We start from the raw sequence: 26,050 nt of genomic DNA on the forward strand, positions 1-26,050 counted from the left end.
TTAACTTTTCCCTGTAGCCTCTCTAGGTAGGGATTTTACCCTTTCCCATGTTTCAAGTGTGTGGAAATATATTTGAGAGTTTTATTGTATATGGAAGTGATTGATACCTTATCATTTGAAAGATAATTTTCCTTTGTGTTTACTAGAACAAAAGTTCCCCTTTCTCTGGATTTAGTATTCAGGGAAAGTTTTCTGAATAGCACTTCAGTATTGCCATTCTTCAGACCTTGTAAAAAATCTCTTAGTAATGGTAGATTTTTCATGAACTACTGATACTGCCTTTGATGGCTAGAGTATTTCCCATTTTGCTGTGAACAGTGTTACAGACATCTTACTGGATTTTGCGTCTGTGAGTGGAACAGTTTGTTATATAGGACAGTCCTGTACATGTTAAGACCTTTAGCACTCCTGGCTCCCGCCTACTAAATGCCAGTAAGTGCTCTTCAGTCAGTGTGACACCCAAAATGCCCCCCAGAGTAATGTTGTCTCAGTTGCGAACCCTGTTTTACATTTGTTCGTAGGAGTGAGAGGACTAGATGAAAGGCATGCATATTTTTTTTTAAGTTTTTTAATGTTTATTTATTTTTGAGAGAGAGAGAGAGAGAGAGAGAGTGAGCAGGGGAGGGGCAGAGAGAGGGAGACACAGAATCCAAAGCAGGCTCCAGGCTCTGAGCTGTCAGCACAGAGCCCGATGTGGGGCTCGAACTCATAGGGTGCAAGATCATGACCTGAGCCGAAGTCAGAGGCCCAACTGACTGAGCCACCCAGGCGCCCCAAAAGGCATGCATATTTAAAATTTTAGGACAGCTTGCCAAATAACCCTCCAGGAATGTTGTAATAAGTTTTACTTATAGTGACATTGGATAAGAGTACCTATTTGCCTATGTCCTCAGTAGCACTTCAGTTTTGTTTGATCATATTTGCTGGTCAGGTAATTGATAAGTGATGACTGACAGAATTGGCATCAGTTTCTGATCTTGGAAAATGGTCAAGTTAGATGAATTTCTAGTAACTTCTGCCTCTAAGGTTCCAAGTACCTCTAAGTTACTGCATATAACTTTTCATTGATGGTATATAATTGATTTTCTTATATTCATATATAAGAATGTTACTTTATTTGAATTACCTTATATTTTGAGGGGCAGCACACATGTACAAAGTATAAAAGAAATAAAAGTGTAGGGGTGCCTGGATGGCTTAGTCGGTTGAGTATGCAACTCTTGATTTCAGCTCAGGTCATGATCTCATATTTCAAACCCTGCATTGGCCTCTGTGCTGACAGTGCAAAGCCTGCTTGGGATCTCTCTCTCTCTCTCTCTCTCTCTGACCCTCCCCTATGTTTCTCTCTCTCTCTCTTTCTCTCTAAATAAATTAACTTAAAAAAATATAAAGAAACAAAAGTATATGCAGTGTACAGAAGGTTTCCTTCTATATCCAGTCACTGTTTCACTCTCTGTAGGCAATTACTGTTATCTGTTTCTCACATATCTTCTTGAAGATATTTTTCTGTATTTATGTATTATTTTATCTCTCTTTAACAAAAATGGTGGTGTGCTATACAATACTCTTTTGCATATACACTTTGTATTTGGTATGTATTAAATTGTTATTGGAGATTATTCTGTACTAGTGCATGTGTTGCTGTCTTCTTTTTAATGGCTGCATGGTATATCATTGCATAGATGTACCACACTGGATTTAAACAGTCCTCTAGTGGGCCTCCTGGGTGACTCAGCTGGTTAAGCATCTGACTTTTGATATCAGCTCAAGTCGTGATCTCACTGTCATGAGATAAGCCCGAGTTGGGCTTCGCACTGGGCGTGGAGCCTGCTTGGGATTCTTTTTCTCCGTCTCTCTCCAAATTAATAAGTAAACTTTAAAGAATCCTGTAGTGATGGACATCTAACTTTTCCCTAGTATTTCATTGTCTCAAGCTATATTATGGATATATGTGTTAGGTAAAATATATGTGCATATTGAAAAATTACGTATTTTAATAGATACGTCACATTTTAGAGGCCAGTCTTAAAGTTATTAAAGTATTCTTTAATAAAAAAAGAATACACACAAATGGTTAAAAATATGGTTAATAAAAAGTAAAAAATCTTCACTTTTCCTTCATCTCTGCCTACTCTTAAAAGGTAGTCACTATTCTTAGATATCTTTATAGAAAAAAATTCTGAATATAAGAATACATACACAGTCTCTCACTTGAAAAAATTTACCAGAGTATAAATATAGAGCTGTATTTCACACCTTGCTTTTTAAACATAAATATCTTAGCTGTTTGATATATTTTTTTAATTATAAGGATAATATTCAATTTAAAATACTTACTCTGAAACAAACTATACCAACTAGAAACGTATATAGTTCAGTGATTTATCAGAAGGTAAACTTCCATATACCTACTCCTCAGGTAAGGAAAAAGTATATTCCCAGCCTCCTCCTTGCCCCCTTCCAGTCACTGTTTTCTCTCCTCCTCAGAAAAGTGACCCTATACCCTCACTTTCTGATAATCACCTCCTTGCTTTTGTTCTATAGTTAATCCTCATTATTCATGGATTTTGGACTTGCACATTAACCTGCCTAGTAAAATTATTTGTAAGATCAAAAATCAGTACTCAAGGTGCTCTTGTGGTCATTTGCAGACATTGGCAGTTACCTGATGCACACATTCCCAGCTAAGTTCAAATAAGGTGACACTCTGTCTTACTGTTTCAGATCTCAAACTGTAAACAAGTGTCCTTTTTGCAGTTGATTTAGTACCACGTTTTTCTCATTTTTGTGGTTTTCATTGTTAATTTTCCTATTTGAAATGCCCCCCGCCAAGTATAGTTCTCAAGTGCTATGTCGAAAGTTCAGGGAGGCTGTGATATACCTTATGGTGAAGACACATATGTTAGGTAAGCTTTGTTCAGGCATGAGTGCTTTTGGCCATGAGTTCAGTGTCAGTGATTTCAACAATATATATTTTTAAAAATATTTTTTAACGTTTATTTATTATTTTGAGAGACAGAGACAGAATGTGAGCAGGGGAGGGGCAGAGCGAGAGGGAGACACAATCCAAAACAGACTCCAGGCTCTGAGCTGTTACCAGAGCCCTACATGGGGCTCGAACTCAAGGACTGCAAGATCATGACCTGAGCCGAAGCTGGACACTTAATTGACTGAGCCACCCAGGCACCCCAACAGTATATTTTATGTTTAAATTTTTTAATGTTTATTTATTTTTGAGACAGAGAGAGACACAGCATGAGCAGGGAAGGGGCAGAGAGAGAGGGAGACACAGAATGTGAAGCAGGCTCCAGGCTCTGAGCTGTCAGCACAGAGCCCGACGCGGGTTTCGAACTCATGAGCTGTGAGATCATGACCTGAGCCGAAGTCAGACGCTTAACCGACTGAGCCACCCAGGCGCCCCAACAGTATATTTTAAATAAAGAGTCTTTAAAGCATAAAACAAGGTTATGTATTGATTAGTTGAAGAAAATGTTTTGACCAGAAGCTCATAGGAACCTGGCCTTACTCTGTTTGCCCTAGGAGCAGTGGTTCAGTATTTGCTAATTCAGTACTTGCAGTGAACTTCATACAACTAGTGCAAATAATGAGAATCATCTGTAGTTTTATCACCTAAATGTGCGTTCCTTAATATTACAGTATTAGTCTGCCTATTTAAAAAATTTATATAAATGGAACCACACAGTCTATATTCTTATGTGTCTGTTTTTTTCCCTTAACGTTATGTTTGTAAGATTCATTCATGTTGTTACATGTAACAGTAATTCACCATTTTTATTGCTATATGATTTTCAGTTGTATAAATATACCACAGTTTATTTTTCTGTTCTCTTGTTGATAGGTATTTGGGTTATTTTCACATGATTTTTATGAACACCACTGATAGCATTCTCATAGATCTTTCAATATATGTGTATACACATATATGTTTGATATACATGGAATTGTTGAGCAGACTACATCAGTTTTACTAGTTTAGATACCAGTAGTGTGTGGGAATTCTTGACTTGGTATTATTAAAATACATCTTTATTCTAATCACTAATCTTACTTATTGTTGTAGGTTAGACTGTGAGAATTACATATTGTTAGTTCCTGACTGCATACAAATTCTATTTCTCATTTTCTTTCAGTATTTTATATGCACTACATTTAATGGCCTAAAATTCCCTTTGGAGGACAGAACTGCTATCCTCTTTGGAGGGCAACCCAGTAAATATAGACTAAAAAAATCTATATTGCCTTCTGTGATTATAAAAGTAACATCTTTTTTTACAAATTCGAATAACAAATAAAGCCTAAGGATCCAATGTGTTACATGGTGACTATAGTTGATAGCACTGTATTGTATAATTGAAATTTGCCAACAGAGTAGAACTTAAATATTTCTACCCCAAGAAAAGGGTAAATATGTGAGGCGATGAATGGGTTAATGAGTCTTTTCACAGTGCATATGTATATTAGATCATCATGTTTTACACTTATAAATGTCTTAACGGTTTGTCAGTTACATCTCAGTAATGGTAGAAAGAAGAATTCAAGTAATACAGAGGTGAACAAAATACTGAAAAAGGCACTCTTTAATTGGGCTGTGTATGTTAAAAGAGTAAGGGCACAGGAGGTCTCCTACACACATTACCAGATTTTTCCCCCAGGTTTATTGAGATCTACTTGACATACAACATCCTATTAGTTTAAGATATACAACATAATGGTTGAATACATATACATATAGTGAAATGATTACTAATATAAATTTAGTTAACCCCCATCACCTCACATAGTTAGAATTCTTTTTTTCCTTGTGATGAGATCTGTTCTATTAGCAACTACCTGAGTTTTACAAGATGGGGCCATTTTGATACATAGTGTAATATGTCCCATGAGTTAAAATGTTTGGTATCACATTATAAACATCCAGCCTCCACAAGGATAATAAGAATTTTTCCTTAGATCACATGCTGATTTCTGGTCATACTGGTTCTGGATCTGGTACAGTCTTAACATGCAGTCATCTGAGTGTTCTGTGAAAACATTTGGCAAATGCTTACTGACATTTATCAACATTTTTCCTAGAAAAACTAGAGTGAAGCCCCATATTTAAAAGAATGCCTTCTATTACATTTTTCAGGATTGAACCCAGAATTGGGGATGTTCTACAATCTGGCACCATTAATAGGAAAGACTGAACTTCACTTTAATGAAACTTTGGGTCTATATTCTTTTGTCTCTGTTGCTTTGTCTTTAAAATTTTTGTTTTCTCTTAATGAAATTTGTTGGGGAGGAAGAAATTGGATGGTAGTACCAAGAAATACATTTGAAACTGAACAGTTTTATGTTGAGTTAGGATAGGAGGTGTTTGATTAACATTTATTGAATATATAGAATGGGTGGGTACTTGTCGTTTGGCATTTCAGAAGATGAAGTGGGAAGAGCTTTATCACTGGGGCTGTGAGAGATGCTGTGAGATCATTAGGCATTAAAAAATCACTCTTAAGTTTTCAGTCTAAGTATGTAGATTATGAAAGCTAAAGGTTAATAATTGTTTTTTTTAATCTTTATTTATTTTGAGGGTGGGGGAGCGAGAGAGGGGGAGAGAGAATCGCAAGTAGACTCTGCCGAGTCAGCACAGAGTCCTAAACAGGGCTCGATCTCATGAACTATGAGATCATGACTGGAGCCAAAATCAAGAGTTGGATGCTTAACTGACTGAGCCATCCCAGGTGTCCCTGAAGGCCAGTAATTGTATTAAGATAGCATTTGTTGTTTTCATCATGACTTTTGTAAGTAGGGTGACTATATAATTAATTTATCATCTAAACCAAAACATATCCTAAAGTTAACATGACATAGATACAAGTCATGGACTATCTGGGCAAAACAGTACATATGGTTCTTTAATTAAAAGGGACTTCACTTTTTCTAGCTCTTAATAGAGATTGTGTTTAGATCCATTTTAACATCCCCCCCCCCAAGTCATTACACTTTTAAATAGCATACAATTTGAATATAAACTTTTCTGTTTTTCTGAAATCTATTTTAGACTGCAAACCAAGGGTCAAAATTCAAAGACCGTCGGCTACAAATATCATGGCACAAGGCCAAGGTGCCTTCTGTATCCACTGAGACTGAGGAAGAAGATGTCAAGGAGGAGGTAAATTTAACGATTGAAAATAAGCACTGAATTAGATTGTTTCTCAAGTAGTATTTTTCTTGACATTAAAGTAAATAAAATAAATTTTAAAATAAATATGGTTCTTTCATGCACACAGTAATCAAAGACTAGAAGTTTATTAAAGAATGAGAACAGGTGCAGACACATAAAAAAAAGCTCTTTGGGGGGTATTTTCTGGTAGAGGAGACAGTTTTTTTTTCTTTGCATTTATTTTGGCTTTCTTTGGGCTCTAGAAATTTTTATTCTGGTAAGTGAGGACATGGATTACATGGACAAAATACATTTTAGCTGGTTGTTGTAGCTTTTCATTTATTCACGTTCCATAGGTAATAGATTTAAGTTTCTTATTTTCCTTCTGTGTACAGTTGGTTAAAATGAGAGTTACGGAAGTGGGACGTAAAAGGGAAGAAATAGGAAACCAAGGATTTAAACCAAGGAAACTGTTAAAATATATGAAAAATAATTTCACTCTTTAACTCCTATTTCTAATTTGCTTATTAAAAGGGACCTTTAGCCAACATTGCAAGTTATTCCTGATTCACCATAATTTTGGTTTTATAGATGTTAGCATTCATGATTGATCAACAGTTTTGTGATCATGTGGATAATTTTATAAAACAAAAGCAGAAACATTTCCCATGTTAAAAAAAAAAATCTTGATATTTTGGGAATGTTTGTAGAAATCTGTATTTTATGTAAGATTTTAGATTTTTGTATAAGGTTGGGAATGTTGGTGTCATGGGGAAGTTAGTATACTCTCCATCACAGATTATTTGATATTAAAAGAAAGGTTTAGGAGTTTGGTCTTATATTTTCATTTTAAGTTAATGGCATAAAATAAAACTTATTTATTTTTATGAATAGATTAATTTTATCAGAAACATTTTATAGATATTTTTTCTTCTACTCCTCCTACTTAGCAGTCACATTTTATTTTCCTGATGATATTAGAATGGAAGTCTGTTAAAACGCAAAATTAGCAGGGGAGGAAAATATGTATACATTGAAAGACCGTTGTGGGTGTTTTTGCCCTGCCGGCTACTCTCTGAGTGTGTCACTTGTAAATCTGTCCTAGGTTTTGTATACTAGTCTTTGTGTCCTTTGGCCTAAAAAGTACTTTACTTTAGGGGCGCCTGGGTGGCTCAGTTGGTTCAGGGTCCAACTTCGGCTCAAGTCCTGATCTCATGGCTTGTGAGTTCGAGCCCCATGTCGGGCTCTGTGCTGACAGCTCAGAGCCTGGAGCCTGCTTCAGATTCTGTGTCTCCCTCGCTCTCTGCCCCTCCTCACTCGTGCTCTGTCTCTGTGTCTTAAAAATAAATAAAACATTGAAAAAAAATTTTTTTAAGTATTTTACTTAACTTCCTTATACCACTAAGCAGATTTTACTCTCTCTCTCCTCAGGAAACGGAAACCTCAGATTTGTTTTTGCATGATGATGATGATGAGGATGAAGATGAATATGAGTCTCGTTCGTGGCGAAGATGAAATCTGATTCGAGCTGTATAATTTTTAGGAATATTGTTTAGAAAAGAACAACTTTTTAAAATTATTTAAAGAAGTCAATGAGCCAAAAATTTTTTTTATTTTTCTTTTCAACACAGTAGGTTTAAGGACAGCAAGTTTGCTATTTAAACACATCTCATAACTGTTCATGATATTAAAGCACCAAAGGCCTAGTGACTTTTACACAGTTGTGAAGATCCACAGGGATGATACGGATAATCTCTAGAGCCTTATTTTCCACACCACCTGTTTTGTTGCTATTGGTGTTGGATTATGATGTAAATGACAGGGTGTTCAGAAATTTTATTTTGGATTATAATCTGCTGATAAAATTTCATTAAATGTCAAAATCGCCTGGAATCTCTTAACTCTCAGCTATTATGGATGGGTCGTCAGACAGAAGGAGATATTTGTAATGAAAATACCCTTTTGCTTTCAAGAGTTGTCTTGGAAGAAAAGTAGATTTATTTTAATTTTTTTACTATGGAGGAGCCCAGTTTGTATTCATTCTAAATTTTGGGGGTGGGGGGTGTTGATGTGCAGTACAAGTACTATTTTAGCGTAAATCATAACAAACTCTGTATTCTTAAATGCTGTAAGGCAACGGTAGCTAGTTTCATGGTATTTTCATTCTGTCATCATTAATTCTCCTGGACTCGTGCTACTGATCCTTAGTTTGCTTTGAAATTAGTGAGAATGGGTTCAGTTGGTCCTTTTTAAAAATATTCCCAGAGTGTAAAAGTCTTTAATCTGTTGCCCATTTCTTGTCCCCATTTTCTTTTTCTTGCCTTCTTATTAATAGGCCTGACTTACCCACTGTTGAGATAAGTGATTCTTTTGGGCCACCAAAAAGTCAGTCCCCAATAAAAAGTTTAAACCAGCACCTTGATAAATAAGTGATGTTTTGATGAGAATAATGGAAGGATTGGTGGGGGGTGGGGGGGTGGGGGGAGAGTCACCAGCTTTTCCTTTTTCTTTTTTGAAGCTTCAGTTTAGTTAGTAGTTACAAAAGAGGGTTACAAAGTGTCTGAAATTCTTTTCCTAAATTTAAACTATGATGGTGAGGTGACTGGGGATAGGGTGGGGGTGGGGTGGGGTAGGGTGATGGGTATGCTAGTAATAAATGGGAGTCATAACTTGACTTTGATCAGATGACTTTATATTTTCATAATTTTGTAGCTTGTTGCTATCCATGAACATATGCATCCTTCAATAGACAGTTTCCTTCACTGTGTGCATTTTTACTGTACACTGTATAGAGTAGAGTATCTGTTAAGTAAAATATATATGTAAATTTATGTCCTTGTGTTCTGAATGTTAGATGGAAAAGCAGAGGAGCAACACTACACTGTATTGACCCCTGGGAAAATAAAGTGATTAATGTACATAGGATGTCACTTTTTCAAGGATATGCACATCTATGTTTTTATATATGTGTGGTGTGAAAATTTGAAACTTCCTGTTGGCTTCAGAAGGTTCTTGGTGATCACTATATCAAGGATATTGTATCCTGAGGTAAAGGCTGTTTCTCAAAATAGAAACTATTCACTAAGAAACCTAAAACCATCAGGATTCTAGATTTACTTAGCTCTAAGAAGTTAAATCCCATGTTCTGATTACCTTTTCTCTTCGTATTTTCCTGGAATGATGTATCAAACCAGGATCATTTTTAAGTTCATGTAATTTTCCCTTCACTATAATAAGGACCTCCTTTTTCTAGGTTATTATTATATTTTCTGATAACACTGAAGCTAAAAAATAAGCTTATAAAAGAAGGAAAACCTTACAATGGGGTACTTAGAATAAGCAATCTTGCTCCTTCCTCCTCCATCATCTCTAATGAAATTTTGATGTCTGTGGCTCAGTCGGTATATATTTTGGAAGATTCATTGTGGTGAATATTTTGAGTCCTGACAGTTTAAACGTGATAGAGGGAACAAAGGATTTATATATTTTTTGTACAAAGTTTTTTCTTAAACTGTATAATTTTGTAAATAATTTGTTTGGTTTTTTTGTGTACTAAAACTACCAGCGTATAGATTTCAATAAGAATTGTTGTATTTTTGTATTTGGAAACTGAAAATTACAGTAAATTAATGGAGCTGTAAGAAAATTTTCAGTAGACTGACAGTTCAGAATGAGATTCCTTTTCATATGATTTTTAAACTTCAGAATTGACATCGTATTATACTCTCGGTGTAGAGAGAGTTGGAGATTGATTTGACTTTTTTTAGTTACTGGGGGAGAGGGGATGGAAGAGAAGGGCATTCAAGTAAAGAATAGGCAGACCCTTGTCCCAGGGAGATTGGAGGCCCTTCTATAAAAGGTAGTTTTCAGATACACCTTAAAATAGGACTGATATACTTTTTAAATGTCCTACGAATTCTAAAACATGTCTGACTCTCCAAAATGAATTCAAAATATGGGTAAAATATAATATTGGGAAATTTAGTTAAGGTCAGCATAAAATAGTTGAGTGTATTTTTTTCCTTTAGGAGTTTTTACCTCCACCTTCAAATCCCCAAGCATTAGAATTGCCCTAAAAAGTAAGTTACTACCATGACTTGTTTTCTTGGCATCTTCACTTACAGAAACAACATACAGCATCTGAGGCGAATTTTGTCCTGTTTAATGTGGATGCCATCTAAGTAGCCGAAGAGCGGTAACAGCCACCAGTCTGGCTGGGTTAGCCTGGTTTACTAGTGGATTGCTGCCCAGGCTTAAAAAGGTGACCCTAGGGAAGGCAGAATTTCCCTCAATTTCTTCATGTTGTAACATTGGGAAAACACTGTCAGCAGCTAAGATGATAAATTGGGCAACATTCTTGCTATAGGTAGGTCCATGGTGATGGATCATTATTTGAAAAAGAAAAAAATCATGTGAAAAGGAATAGTGGTTCCTCTTGATGTATAGTATGCCTGTATTATAGTTTTTACAAAATTGTGAACTTGTGTAATAGTATAATAGGAGATATTGTTGAATTTCTAACTGTTTATACATTTAAATTCATATATGTAATGTTTGTTTTATCAATTACAATCTGAATTTCTAAGAAGCATGTTGACTTTTGCAATAAAGATGCAATATGGAATGGTTCACAATTGGAAAAAAAAAAAAGATAAAAGTATTACAAATTCAAAATAATTTGGAAAATTTATGAACCATTCCAAAAATTCTAACAATCACCAAAAGAGCTGTAATTCTGGCTTGTTCTGGAAAGAAAGAAAATGTGTGTGTATGCTTGCTTGTATGTGAGAATGAGTGGGCAGTGGATATGCATGTGTTTCATGTTGGGTTCATGTACATGAGAGAATGCACTCAATATGAATTTGGGTACTGAAGTCACTGGGTATTAAATATTCAGGAGAATATTTCATGAACAGGGTGGTCTTAAAAATGAATGAGAAGGGTATTGAAGTGTTAGTCGTGAATAACCTTGGAAAGCCCTATTCCTTTGTTCATGGATGGGTCTTGGTATTTCAGATAACAAAGCACAAACAATGTTATGAAAACAATTATTTTAATGTTAGCTTGAGATGATTGAGTATGCCTGCCAGTGATGAGGAAGGACATTTTCTTTAAGTGGAGTACAGAGAAGGGAAAGAACACCTTGAAGAGGTGACCTAAAGATCGGTCAGCTCTAACTGTGATGAATGCTTGTAAGGAATAACAGGAGAAGGAAGTGACATTACACACCACGTCCTGGATGGTGACGAGAAAGAGAGGTGTATCACTTGGGCTTATTTTCTCATTTTAAAAATCGCTTTTCTTCTAAATTCCCCTTCAAATGATTAGGCATTGTCTAAGAAGAGTCATTCTTTAGTTCTCAACTTGTACAGGAAAATACTAAAGAATGGGAACATTTTGTTTTCATTCTCTTCAAATATACTTTGTCTGTATTTTATGAATTAGGTAAAGTGAGGTCTGTGTGACCATTTGTTTCATTTAACCTACATTATGTTTATATTAAACATTAGTTCTGGGACGTTTGGAATAGCCAGCATACTTCTAAACATAGTTCTGCTTAATGGTGGCAAATCAAATATTGTGCTCAAGTGGAACTCTCAACAGAAATTACTGGTTTCATGTGATGTTTTTACTGATTTTGATGTAAATTTCCTAAAGCCAAGGATACATTTTTGAATCATGAGTCCAGTGTACTATCTAGTCTGGATCTAATAGTGTTACTGTAAACACAAGTTGTGAGTGCGTATGTCAGCGTGTGGGATCACTTTAGATGAGTCAGGATTGCCATAGACACGTGAGCCAACCTTGGGCAGGGCACTTTTTTTCAATTGTGGTCTCAAAGATCTATTTGAGGGACTAACAAAGAGTTAAAAAAAAAAAAAAGACTACACTGCTATTGCTTGTATTTCAAATCACCCTTTATGCTTTATAAATTGATCTTATTGCCAAGTGATCTCATTTCTACCAGATCATCTACCATTTGGCCTCTTAACCTGGTTCTGCATTCGACCTTAGGTTAACTAAACCATCCCAGCATTCTGATACAGGCAACTTGATACAGTTGAAATTAAGGTCAGAATAGTGTTGGATGATTGTTTGCCAAGGTATTTGTAGATTGAGTCTACTCTTTCCTTGGGCTTCTGCAAACTTGTTTTTTTTTTTTTTTTTTTTTTTTTTTGGTAGTGGTGGTGATTAAGCATGAGAAAACATTGCTGTAACTTTTGTTATCTTTCCTTTTATGATAGAGGAGCAAGGGAAGAAGGCCCTAATCTAATAGCCTATTAGCTAATTTCCAATGAAAATCAGCCTGGGTTTCCCACACCACCTCAGGTTTCTAACCCCTTCAATAAAGTTCTACTTTGGTATACAGATCTATTCTTAAGAGTTACTAGTACTTGATATTTCAGAATTGTTCTTTACTCAATCCTTTGTTGGGGAATGGAGTTGTGAAAAGCCTTTCAGGGACCCTAGCCATCTTCCTGTTGATTTTCTTAACATTGCTTTGGAAAACCTTCGTAAAAGTGAATGGTGAACATTCCTTGTGATTTCATCTCTTAGTTTGCCCTCAGACAGCTGTTATTGTGAAATATGGATAATGTCTCCTCTAATTTTAAATATTTTTTTAAAGTTCATTTTTTAAAATTTATTTTGAGAGACTGTAAACAGGGGAAGTGGGGGAGAGAATCCCAAGCAGGCTCTGCCCTCTCAGCGTGTAACCCTATGCCAGACTCAATCTCATAAACCGTGAGATCATGACCTGAGCTGAAATCAAGAGCCAGACGCCTGACTGAGCCACTTTAGGTGCCCTTCCAATTTTAAATTAGATGCTAAGAGCTAATACAGACCTTGCTAAATTCATTTGGTTTCTTGAGGATTTGGCTTCAAGGATGAGGCTGTGCACATGTTCAGTTTTTACGTCTTTTGGATCAAACACTGCCTATCTATGTGTTCCTGTGCAAGCTATTGAGTTGTAGTTTCTGAACCACCCTGCAACAGAAAGATGATTTATTTACTGTAGGGTTGAAGTTTTAAACATGTAGAGCCTGTAGGGGGCTCCAGAAGGCAAAATTTAGTTGGCCTTAGAGCAGTGACTAAATCTTTCACAGCAACTCACAGTGAAAAACACATTTTGCATTGTGACCCAGAACGCGCGCGCACACACGCACGCGCGCGCGCGCGCGCGCGCACACACACACACACACACACACACACACACGCACATATTAGAAAAAAGGTTACCAACAATATGTACCTTTACTACCCAGTATGACCTGATACTTTTTATTACAAATTCTTGTCAGGACCCAGTATTTGCTTTCAGAACTGCAGTTTGGAAAACAAGCCTTTTGAATTGCAGGGAGAATTGCATTTTTAAACCACTCTCTCCCTTGCTATCACATCATCACTACTATTTTGAGTATTAAATGGTATCAATTTTCTGTGTTTTGCTTGGAAAAGTAAGTAGTCTGGAATGTGAAGTTGACCATTAGCCTAAAAATAAAGGTGGAAGGAATGTATGCATCAACATCTTTATTGATGAGTGAATGCTCTTGAACATGAAGGTGTTTTATAATTTTCAATTTTTTAAAATAGACAACTGTGAGCAACTTTTTAAACATACCTGCAGTGTTTTATATTTTTGTTATTATTTCTCCTGGGAAGGGAGTGGAATACTGTTATATTGGTGCTACTTTTTACAAAATTCAAGTCACTTTGCAGACATTTATTTTTTAAAAAGTGGGGTGGGGTAGGCCCTGCCTGTGAAGTCCATACAACTGCAACTACTTAGTGTCTGTGAATCAATAAAAATTGTTTGACTTTGAATTTTGTTTTGCATTTAGAGTTTGCCTTAGCTATTAAGCATTCAAAACAATCGAGTATGCTATCTCTGTGAGAACACTGTATGAAGTCTGACATTGCGCCATTGAATTTTACCCTTTCAAACACATTGCCCTCCAGGTTTGTAACAGATGTTGATAAACCCCTGTAAAAAAAGTTACCGAATCCTTGCCACTTTTCTTAATTCTGGGCAAGTGTGTCATTTGTATCTTTACATGCCTGAGCTTTTTCATTTCCTAAAATGTAAAGAGAAAGACTGGAAGCATGTGGATGAGACTTGCCATATTTTCAGAAAGCCCCAGAAGAAAACCCATTAAGTCTGCAAAGTAAAAGGGTACTAATCATGCAAGTATAAGCTATTGGTACATTTCAGTATTCTTATTCTCTCGTCTCTCTGTACATTCCTTGTGGGAGTCCTTAAGCAATAAAGTGTGGCTTCCTGTGATACCAATAGTCCCAAGTAAATATTTTCAGTTAAACTGGTTGATCATTTCAAACTGTTCACTTTTTAAACATAATATCCGGCAAATATTGAATGCAGGCTCTGTACCGGGTAACGGGAAGTTTGCCTGCATTCTGTGCTTGTGGCTGCCCTTTGAAGAGAGTGCTCTAACCTCCTCTCTTCACCTGTGAGAACTGAGTTTTGGAGTGGTCAAGTGGCTTCCTGGAGGTCACACAGCCTTTAGTGGTGGGATCAGGATTTGAACACGGGTCGGCCTCCAGAGCTGACATCCTTAACCTCTGTGCTCTGCTGCTTCTAATAAAATGGAATATTGCAAGTCTGTAGAATGTCACTGGCCTTTTTTATCAGTGTCTGTCAAACACTGCCATTCTGGCTCCATCTAGCTCATCTGCCTTGGATTGGAACCAAGCTCCCTTGGGGAGCAACACTGTGTTTTTAGGTAGCATATTGGAAACCATGGAGAACAGTGTTTATATATGCTAATTTGTGGGGAAACATTTTAAAGTAATTTTCTGTGACCTCCATGATGTACAGCCAGCCAATTTGATACATTTCACACTAATTTGGCTATTTCATAACCTATGTTTATTTTATTTTCAATTTTATCTTAAATATTTTCCCCATGGCAAACTGAATTATGATAATCTTGCAGTATTTCTACCTTGCCTCTTTGTGTTTTTCAATATTTCTGGTGCCTTCTTCCTTTTAACCTTGGCATTAAAAAAATCATGTTGTACATAAATAAGTTTACATGCTTTAATTTAATGATGTTTTCATATAGTATACTGAATTTTCTAGGCAAAAAGTGCTGAGAATAGCAGTGTTCGTTTACAGTTATGTTTATGCCATAGTTTTTTTTTTAAAGAATATATTCTCAGTGAATAAAACTGATGTTCATGTCTTTGTTCTATTGTTCATAGAATTATTTGATTTTTTACATGTTTGGATTTCTTATTTTAGTAATGTCTTTCTAGATCCTTGGGGAATTTCTGATTTTAGCTCTTTTGGCAACTATGAAATGTTTATTGACTACTAATGGCATGGTGATTAATTGTCACCTGCAGGAAAACACAAATACGCGCGCGCACACACACACACACCCCAGATGTAAGCACCGTTGGGAGAAAAGGGAATTTTTTTTCCCTTTGGCAGCCCATGAGAAAACTAGGCACGTTCTCATAGATATAACAGAAAAAGTTTTTCATTCTTGACAAATATTCCATGGTCACACAATGCATATGTGCTGTTTTCATCAGCATATTTTGCTTTGAAATATATAAAGATGGGCAAAAATTTTATACACAGAACCTAATTTCTTAGAACTATGATTTTTTTACCTATTGAAAATTTTCTACCAATAACTTTAAAGCACTTCTTTCCCTGTGATTTATTTAAATCCCAATAAATTATACATTTCTGCACTTTAGCCACTCATGTGAGAATTATTTGGAGTACTCTTAATAGAATGGTGCTGTGTGGTCTCCTGAGGCCCCAAATATGTCAGAGAAGTTTGATCCACTCTTAGTTTTATATTTTTGGTGACTATCATTGATAAATGAGATAAAGCTAAAGAGAAGGCTTTAAAGATTGAAGTATATGATTAAAATCTACTAGAAGCAAGGACTTGCTTATGCAAGGACTCTTTTTAATTAGATTCCTTAGTGCCCCTTACCCATTTAGCCCATCCCCTCTCCCACAACCCCTCCAGTAAACCCTCAATTTGTTCTCCATATTTATGAGTCTCTTCTGTTTTGTCCCCCTCCCTGTTTTTATATTATTTTTGTTTCCCTTCCCTTATGTTCATCTGTTTTGTCTCTTAAAGTCCTCATATGAGTGAAGTCATATGATTTTTGTCTTTCTCTGACTAATTTCACTTAGCATAATACCCTCCAGGTCCATCCATGTAGTTGCAAATGGCAAGATTTCATTCTTTTTCATTGCCGAGTCATACTCCGTTGTATATATACATATACCACATCTTCTTTATCCATTCATTCGTCAATGGACATTTGGGCTCTTTCCATACTTTGGCTATTGTGGATAGTGCTGCTTTAAACATGGGTGTGAATGTGTCCCTTCGAAACAGCACACCTGTATCCCATGGATAAATGTCTAGTAGTGCAATTGCTGGGTCGTAGGGTAGTTCTATTTTTAGTTTTTTTGAGGAACCTCCATACTGTTTCCCAGAGTGGCTGCACCAGCTTGCATTCCCGTATATAAGGACTCTTTATGGCAATCTTCTGTGCTGAGCTCTTAATATTTTTCAAAGCTACCTGAGTTGTGGACACCTATCAATTTTTCAGAAATGGCCATATCTAGAAAAAAACCCTAACAGGTACATTATGACACATTCAGAAGACTCTGAACGTTGTCTGCAAACAAAGCACAGAGCATATTTTGCATCTCCTGTCTTGCAGCCCAGGAGGATTGTGTTTTCATTCATTTTGGTTTCAGTGATCGTCACTGGCAGGGGTTTTCTACTTCATAGACTTTGGGTGGCAGAACTGGTTACAGTAGATGGTTTCATTTGTTTTCTTCTTTCTTTGTGGACTTCATGAGTCAGACTCCCAAGAAAATTTGCACACTTAAAGTAGGAGAAGAGTGGGGTGCCTGGGTGGCTCAGCCACTTGAGCGTCCAATTCTTAATTTCAGCTTAGGTCATGATTCCAGGGTCATGGGATTGAGCCCTGAGTCGGGCTCCACACTGAGTGTGGAGTCTGCTTAAGACTCTCTCTCTCTTTCTCTCTCTCTCTCTCCCTACCCTGCTCACGCCCTCTCTCTAAAATAAAAGGAGAGATGTACAAGTTCGATTCTCGTTGACATTTAGTTTTATTTATTTATTTATTTTGAGAGAGGGAGGGAGAGACAGAATCCCAAGCAGCCTCTGCACTGTCGGTGCAGAGCCCGACACGGGGCTTGGGCTCAGGAGCAGTGATATCATGACCTGAGCTGAAATCAACAGTTGGGCACTTTACAGACAGCCACCCTGGCACCCTGATTCTCTTCAACATGTCAATTGGGGCTCCTTGATCACTCTGGCCCAGAAACATGATGCAGTTTTGTGTGTGTGCCATAAATAAGGAATTCAGAAAACATGTTTGATCAGACAGGGTGAATATTCTGCACACAGAAGCCCTATAGTAACTGTTGAGTAAATGATTAGGAGAACTAGAAGAGATAATAACGATCTATCTGTGCTCTTTATTTGGTTCATTTTCATTTCGCTTCACCACAATTTTAATGGTGTTAAGAACTGATTATAAACTTGGAAAAGGAATTGTGAAGACTATTGTTACCTCCCAGCATATTTCCTGTGAATTATTTTTTTTTTAATTTAAATACTGGTTTCTTTAAGCATGGTACCATTTTTTAAAAGATTTTTAAATTTTTAAAGATTTCATTTTTAAGTTATATCTACACCCAATATGGGGCTCAAACGTACAGCCCCAAGATCAGGAGTTGCACGCCCCATAAACTGAGCCGGCGATTTGCCCCTCATATAGTGCTTTTAATGTCAGTGTTCCCTGTGTGAAGAGACACGACAAGCAGAGCTCTGAGGACCCACAGGTCCTCTCCCACAACTGGAGCATTCCTTGCCATAGGGTGGGCAAGAGAGCCCCAGCCTTAGGTCAAAATAATACTGGCTGTCGTTTCAAGGCTCCTAACGTGACTTGCTATGCGGCATGTTTTCAAACATTCTCATTTAGTCCTTTCAATAACACGGGAAAATATACTATGATTTTTCTCTGTGTGTGCAAGGGAAAAGTGAGCCACAGACGGGCTGTGTCACCCAGAGTCTCAAAGCAAAGTTAAGATTTAAAGTCACGTTATAACTGACTTCACAGTAAGACTTTCAAACATCGCTTGATGCGGTATTCATGTCCCAATGCCTGCTACCTGTGCAGGCTAAGATTAATTAGTCTTAAATGCTCAACTCATTCCTATAGAATGGGCCTTTCACTATCAGCACTGATTTAGTGTTCACACGCTTGCAATAAGCATTAACTGGATAAAATTTCCGAAAGCCTCTGCGAAATGTAAGCCGCTATTATTAACACATCTTCCGAGTTTCATCACATTGTCTGAACAGAGTTATTTTCAACTACAATGGAATTTCCTACTTTGGACATTAAATCTTCTGGCATCACCTAAGTAAATGTGTCCTGCCACGTTGGAGACAAGGGAAAACTTCATACCCGAGTTGGCACTTGTGTATTTCTTTAATAGGCCACGCTCATCACCTCAATAGCGACAACTAGACTCGAGGTCAGGATGTTTCCTGATGTCTGAGCAGTTGTAAATGCACATTACATGTAACTGTGAGGTGCGTCAGATACGGTAGGTTTCAGCTTTGTGCAAGTCACTTACTTCAGATTGAAGGGGCTCACTTTCCGGACGAGGACCCTCTAGCAGCCTCCCCTGCAGAAATTAGGTATTTTTTGTATGCTTACAGAATCTGTCACAGAAGAGCACACGTATCACCCCAAAGTCTCAAGTCCTTTGACCTGGGAATTGATTTAACAGGCGTACTCCAGCGAGGGTGCTCCCTGGCTGCTGTGGTATTTGCCGCGTGACTTTGCTCGGGCCCCAGTAAATCCTTTCGCGTGAATTTCTTAGTTGTGGAAAATGAGACTTTTCTTTGCTTTCCCATGTGTGTATACTGCACATACCCACGTGTGACAAGGTGGTGAGTGAATTATGCTTCAGGGTGTGACCAAAGGAAAACAATTAAAATAGAAAATTGTTTACATTATGTTGCATATGGAATCCTTTGGGGACACAAGAATCAGCTTTTGAAGAGGTACCTCGTGGTAACTTCCCGGTTGTTCCCTTTGTGTTTCTTGATGAAAGGCAGAAAGATATTTAAAAGCAGCTGTCAGTTTCTTCATCTCTTCATAAAATGATCATTGCGATGGTACACACTGAAAGGAATCATGTTATTAAAACTATGGAACATTTCTGTTTTTAGTGGGTTCTCTTGTAGCCATTTAAGCAAATGTATTGATTTATTGAACATTCTGGAAGATAAAAAATGTTTTAAACACTCAAGTTGAAAATACACAGACACGTTTTGTCTGGAAAGGATGGAATCTTCCCCTTGCTGGCGTCCCCTCCTCATGTCTAACTTAACCACACTATTAACCAGTGGGAGACTTTGTCTTCTTTGAGACTTTTATATCTCTATTTTATACTTCCTCAGGACATCATCTCTTTATTCATAAAATGGCAAGATTTTTTTTTTTTTAAACCTGTTTCCTGTAGCAAAGGATTTTACTTTAGGAAGAAAGGAGGTCTTGACAACCGAATTCCCTCAGGGATCACGAGGGGTAGTATGCTTGCCTTGGCCTTCATTCTTTTCTGCCTTATTCTTTCTTATTGTTGGGATTATTAACTTAATGCGACTACCCAGAAGCCAGAGGCGAAGCTGCACTTCAAATTTAAAACCAAAACAGAGGATAGACAGCAGGTGCAAAATTTTTGATAACGGCTTTATGTGGACTAGATCTGGAACATTATAGGTGCAGGGGGCTTTTCCACTAGTAATGAATATAACCTGTGGATTCCGTCCCAACGCTAGGCTGTAATCCAAAAGAATAAGCACCTGCAGGGAAAAAAATGAACCTGTCTTATAACCAACAAGGTGCTTTCTTCAGGCAGCAAACTTAAGGATTATGTAATTATTCAAACCTTTACAATGTTATAGTACGTTACACCGTGGGAATCACAGATTACAGGAGAGTTTTGAGCTTTCCTGTAGGAAAAGATCATTTGCTATTGTCACTCTCTGCATTGGTAGTAATGTGGAAAAGCGACCGGGGGAGTTTTTGAAGAACTCATTTACTGCATTGCATTGGAAACAAATGAGTGTCACCCCCCTTTTGTCTCAGAAGTATATTAAATTATATAATAAACACAGAGGAAACATCCTTGCCCTTTCCCCCCATACAAGTTGGTTTTGTATAGCCTTATTAGCTCAGATCTTTCTAAGGATTATTTCCTCCTGAGCAGTAAGAGGCTGGTGACACTGGGAAGAAGAGAAATTCTGGAATGACCAATTATCTTCCTTTCCTTTCCTTTGGTTTAATTGTGATTACAGTGCACTCTGCAGGTATTTTAGTACTGGGTACTAATTCAGGTGTTTCTTTTTAAAAGTAGTGGCACCTGTCCTAAAGTAAAAATATCTGAGCAGAAGTGTGTGTAGGGCAGCTAAACAAAAGATTGGTCTGGAAATTGTAATTGTCGATACCTTCGTAGGCAAATTAAATTTGTTTGTTGAAATGTGGCATAAAACACGTGAGAATTGTCAGTCTGGTAATCAACCTATTCATCTCTTCACTCCTCCTCGCTCCCCACCCCGCGCCACACACACCTTTTTTCATTTTATGGTTTATAAGGTGTTTGTGATTCTACTTCAGATTAATTCCATTCTGCTCTGTGAGAGTTTATGTGTTTTTACAGGTCATGTAGCAAATAAGCATGTCCTTCGGGTTAGAAATATGTGGAGAGGAAATAGAAATGTGAGTGGTGGGGGTGCCTGGGTGGCTCAGTCGGTTAAATGTCTTGACTCCTTGATTTCGCCTCAGGGCATGATCTCATGATTCGTGAGTTCAAGCCCCGCGTCGGGCTTTGCACTGACAGTGTGGAGCCTGCTTGGGATTCTCCCTTTCTCTCTGCTCCTCCCTCACTTGCCATCTGTAAAAAAAAAAAAAAAAAAAAAAAGATTAAATAAACATTAAAAACAGAAAGAGAAGAAGAAATGTGACCAGTGTGGAATATTGCCATACACCTGAATGCCTCTTCTAATTCATTTGGTCTGTGTATAGGAAGCAGTGCCATTTACATGACCTGACAGGTTGTGTTGTTTAATAAAACACAGAAGTGACATGGAGAGCTTTGGCTGCACATTGGGTCTGATTTTGTTAGAGCGGCTAATGACGCGCACACTTTGCCCAGCCCCTGCACACGTCCCCCACATTTGGGGAAATGAGCTAATGTGCCACTTCCGGAGAGCTTGGTTTTAGGTAATAGGCTCTCCTCTCTTTGTGGCTTTTCTGTTTTAATTTCACAACCTAATGACTGGTCCAGGGATCCTTGATGCTAAGGGAATATGCACAGGGGATGGTGGGAAGCAGGGGGAGGATGGATACTAAAGGAATCTATTGTTTTTGTCTTGGTTCATGACTCTCTCATCTAGAGAGTCTCTTGTGGGTCCTTGGCCGAAGCCATCCCAGCTGAGTAGGGACAGAGCAGAAAATGTTCACAGGCAATACAAGAGGTTGCCTGTGGAAGGAGAGTGGACCCATGCCAGGGGCAGGCTCTTGTTGGAGAGGTGAGAGTCATTCTGCCAGGCGAGAGCACACTGTTGGTATGTTGTAGAGCAGTTTGGTGGGCAATGCATAATCCCCTGAGCAATGCACTCCCAGGACTGTATTGTGCTAGCTACTGAAAATAGTTCTTCCCTCACCCCCCAGCTTTTCCTGATAAGTAAAGCATTATTTCAACCGCATGTACTAACGGCCCATCAGTGGCCCTCGCTCACTACAGACTCCTGCAGAGAGGAAACAGGAAGCTGGTTTCTGCACTCATGGCTTAACTTCCTCTTCTTTCTGTGCAGAAAGTGAGCACAGAAGGGAGGAATAGTGACCGCGTTAAGCTCAAATCCACCCTGATTTATGACAGTGGGTCTTTCATAAAGGTTGATACGCTTTAAAAAAAATTCTTTTTTAATGTTGACAGAGAGACAGAGAGAGAAAGAGAGACAGAGTGAGAGCGGAGGAGGGGCAGAGAGAGAGGGAGACACAGAATCTGAAGCAGGCTCCAGGTTCTAAGCTATCAGCACAGAGCTCGACGCAGGGCTTGAACTCACAAACCACGAGATCATGACATGAACTGAAGCGACTGCGCCAAATGTTGATACTCTTTACATCATAGCAAGGTATATAAGGCACGCAAATGCACTGTGACACTGGACATAGAGTATCCCTGCCTTTGAATAGTAACTCCAAAATCCGACAGCACACCAGAAGTTTCCTAGTGAACTTTAGAAAGTACATATTATTGGGGCGCTTGGGTGGCTCAGTCAGTTGGCCTCCAGCTCTTGATTTCAGCTCATATCATGGTCTCATGGTTTGTGAGATAGAGCCTCCTTTGGCATGGGGCCTGCTAGGGATTCTCCCTCTCTCTCTCTCTCTCTCTCTCTCTGCCCCTCCCCCACTCTCAAAATAAATAAATTTTAAAAATAGTTTAGAAAGTACAGGTTATTAGGCCCCAGCAGGGAAGATTCTAAGTCTGTAGTTCTAGAGAAAGGCTTTATAGTAGACAGACACACACACACACTCACCTCACACCGCCCCACATGCACACACCACACACACACTCATGTGCACTCACACAACGAACACACACGCAGTCACACACCACACACTCAATATGAATAAATACATACATAAATCTACATATATGTTTTTTAAACTTTCCCGAGTGATTCTGTGTGCGGTGTGAGAAATGCTTCCTAGGCTCACTCCATACGTTGATGACACATGATTCAACAGGCAGGACAGAGATGACCTTCCCAAAGAGGGGTCATTCCCTGTGACCCTTTGGATACAAGTTCTGAGGACTACCAGTGCCTTTGAAGGGAACTCCTTCCTCCTCAGTCTCCAGCGGAGGTGGTAAGAGGAGTGCTGGAGAAAGCATGGGCTTAGAACACCAGTCTCCTGTGGCCGCCATTTTTGTCCCTTAGTTGATACCAACTATCCTGCACATCTTTCTTGGAACATGGAGGGAACTGGGCTCTCCTCAAAGGATCCTGAGAAATCATCACGACAGAGAATGTGAGTTAGGAGGCGAGGTGGAGTCTGTCACTATCATTCCATCTTGAAAGCGGTAGCTCTACAGAATGTCAGGTGTCTGTGAGATCCCCACCATTGTCATACTCATAAACTGAACTCAAGAAAGCTGTGTTGAAAATAATGATAATAGGGGCGCCTGGGTGGCTCGGTCGGTTAAGCGGTCGACTTCGGCTCAGGTCATGATCTCGCGGTTCGTGAGTTCGAGCCCCACGTGGGGCTCTGTGCTGACAGCTCAGAGCCTGGAGCCTGTTTCGGATTCTGTGTCTCCCTCTCTCTCTGACTCTCCCCTGTTCATGCTCTGTCTCTCCCTGTCTCAAAAATAAATAAACTTTAAAAAAAAATTAAAAAAAAAAAAAAAAGAAAATAATGATAATAATATTCAATAATATATAATAATAATAACTCACAAAAACTGAGTACACATATTTGGGTGTCCTAAGAACTCACTTTACAACAATTTTTTAAAAATGTTTATTTATTCTGAGAGAGAGAGAAAGAGAGCACATGAGCAGGGAGAGAGGGAGAGAGAATCCCAAGCAGGCTCCCTGCTGTCAGCACAGAGCTTGACACAGAGTTTGAACTCAAAATGTGAGATCATGACCTGAGTCTAAGCCAAGAGTCAAATGCTCAAACCAATGGAACCACCCAGGTGCCCCTCATTTTACAGCTTTTTGAGGTGGATGTTGCCAGTGAGGAAACTGAGGAAACTCAGTGAAGTACTGAGAGGTTAATTTGCCCAAATTATGAAGTTGGTAAGTGGGAAAGCCAGGGTTTACATCCAGATGGCCCAGCCCTCAGATATGGCCCTACTGTAACTGCTTCTCCATTCTGCAGGGGGGCTCTTCTGACACAACTTTTACAACCCAGGAAAGGAACCGACCGGGTATATTCTGACCTGGTCCGTGTGAAAGCAAAAATGAAGGTTTGAATCATTGAGATTTATGCGATGATTTCAAAATTCACAGCCTTACCACTCCTTAGCAGCCGTGGAAGAAGCTGCTTCTGGAATCCTTATGCAAAGGGGGCAGCTTTCGAGGCTGTTTCAAAGAGTAGTGGTCTCATTCTTTTTGTCTTCTACCCATACCTTCAACTTCTATTATTTCTGCTTGATACAATACTTACACATTGGGCAATGTGACAGCAACGTGTTCTGATGATTTCACTGTGCCTTGCTGTTTAAACAAATACTGTCTCGGGGGCACTGATGCATCACTATTATTGTTTCCTGTCATCGCTATACATAGACATATTTTTCCTATTTGCACCTCTTTATACTCATTCTATTCTTCAAGGTTGTCTTTATGAAGATACATCTGTTTAGCTTTGGTGATTAGCAGAAACATTAGCAGACCTACTGTTTCAGAGCATAAATAATTAATGGATGTTCCTCATTAATTTCTTCTGAAACTGACTCTTGTTAGACGACTGTTAGATATATTTCTTGAATTAAGAGCACATACAAGGAGTAGGGACTCTCTATTTCGAAAATAGACCATTTACTTTTGAGGGAAAATATGGCATCTGAGTCTCTCAATGGCAACGAAAGGAAATCCTCTTTTAATGAGGTGTAACACATGTCTTTTGTTTGCTGAGAGCCTTCTATTACAAGGTGCCCGTTCTGTGATCTGTTTCTCTAGTTTTCACACAAAGCTGCCTTTTCTCCCCATTTAGTGCAAGTGGTAATTATTGTATTGACATATTTACAAAATATGACAGTCAACCTGCCTTTTAATCAAGCAAATGTAAAACAGAAGGATCCCTTCTATGTCTGCCCTTGCCTCCCTTACTCTTTTTCTTTGTACAACAGCCCATTTCACTACTTGCTGGGGATTTCTCTAAGTTCATGTACACACGGTGGAAGCCTTGCCCCACATTAGCTCTAATTCCCTCCCTTGCTATCTATTAATACACAGCCTTTGAATAATCTGTTCAAATTAATAGGCAGAAAATAAAAATATAGCTCAGTAAAACACTTCCCTCAGAGCGTTAGCCTAATTAAAAGTTAGATTTCCTCCTATGAAAAAATCAAATGCACACCAGTGTTTGCCTGCTTCTGACCCCCAGAGTAGGCAAAGCTTATCACCCCAAGTATCAACAAAATAACTTCCTAGACTTCCTAAGGATCTCAAACAATTATTCAGCCTAGTTCTAAGCTGGCCTGCCCTTCACCCAACCAAAGGGAAATTGTGGTTGATTTAAAAACAAAACAACAGGGGTCCCTGGATCGCTCAGTTGGTTCAGTGTCAGTTTTTTTTTTTTTTAACATTTACTCATTTTTTTGTGAGACAGAGTGTGAGAGGGGGAGGAGCAGAGAGAGAGGGAGACACAGAATTTGAAGCAGGCTTCAGGCTCGGAGCTGTCAGCACAGAGCCCAATGCAGGGCTTGAACTCACAAACCGTGAGATCATGACCTGAGCTGAAGTCAACGCTCAACCAACTGAGCCACCCAGGCGCCCCCAGTGTCAGACTCTTGATTTCGGCTCAGGTCATGATCCCAGGGTTCATGGGTTCAAGCCCCGCATGGGGCTCTAAACTGACGTGGAGCCTCTCTACCCCTCACCCCTCTCAAAATAAATAAATAAACTAAAAAAAAAAAAAACCCAACAGAATTAGTAGAGTAACTTTGTAATACAGAAGTGTCTCAAAAGTAATCATAAAATATCATGCTGTGCCTATATGCTGTGCTAAAATTCTAAGTAATGGCAACCACTGCAGCAAAGGGAGGACATATTT

At 38.4% G+C, this 26,050-nt stretch overlaps 1 protein-coding gene across 4 annotated transcripts in view; it reads left to right on the forward strand.

Annotated features, from left to right (window-relative positions):
• The window catches only part of RBM27 (RNA binding motif protein 27), a 72,490-nt gene extending 63,911 nt beyond the window's left edge, over positions 1–8,579 (forward strand). For all 4 annotated transcript variants that reach the window (XM_042938433.1, XM_042938451.1, XM_042938442.1 and 1 more), the window contains 2 exons: positions 6,062–6,172; positions 7,595–8,579. In XM_042938433.1, coding sequence (XP_042794367.1) covers positions 6,062–6,172; positions 7,595–7,678 — 195 coding nt within the window. In that variant the 3' untranslated portion in view covers positions 7,679–8,579. The remainder of the gene's footprint in view (positions 1–6,061; positions 6,173–7,594) is intronic.
• Positions 8,580–26,050: the final 17,471 nt, after the last annotated feature.

Source organism: Panthera leo, chromosome A1 (genome assembly GCF_018350215.1).
Source record: "Panthera leo isolate Ple1 chromosome A1, P.leo_Ple1_pat1.1, whole genome shotgun sequence".
Taxonomy (NCBI): Eukaryota; Metazoa; Chordata; class Mammalia; order Carnivora; family Felidae; genus Panthera; species Panthera leo.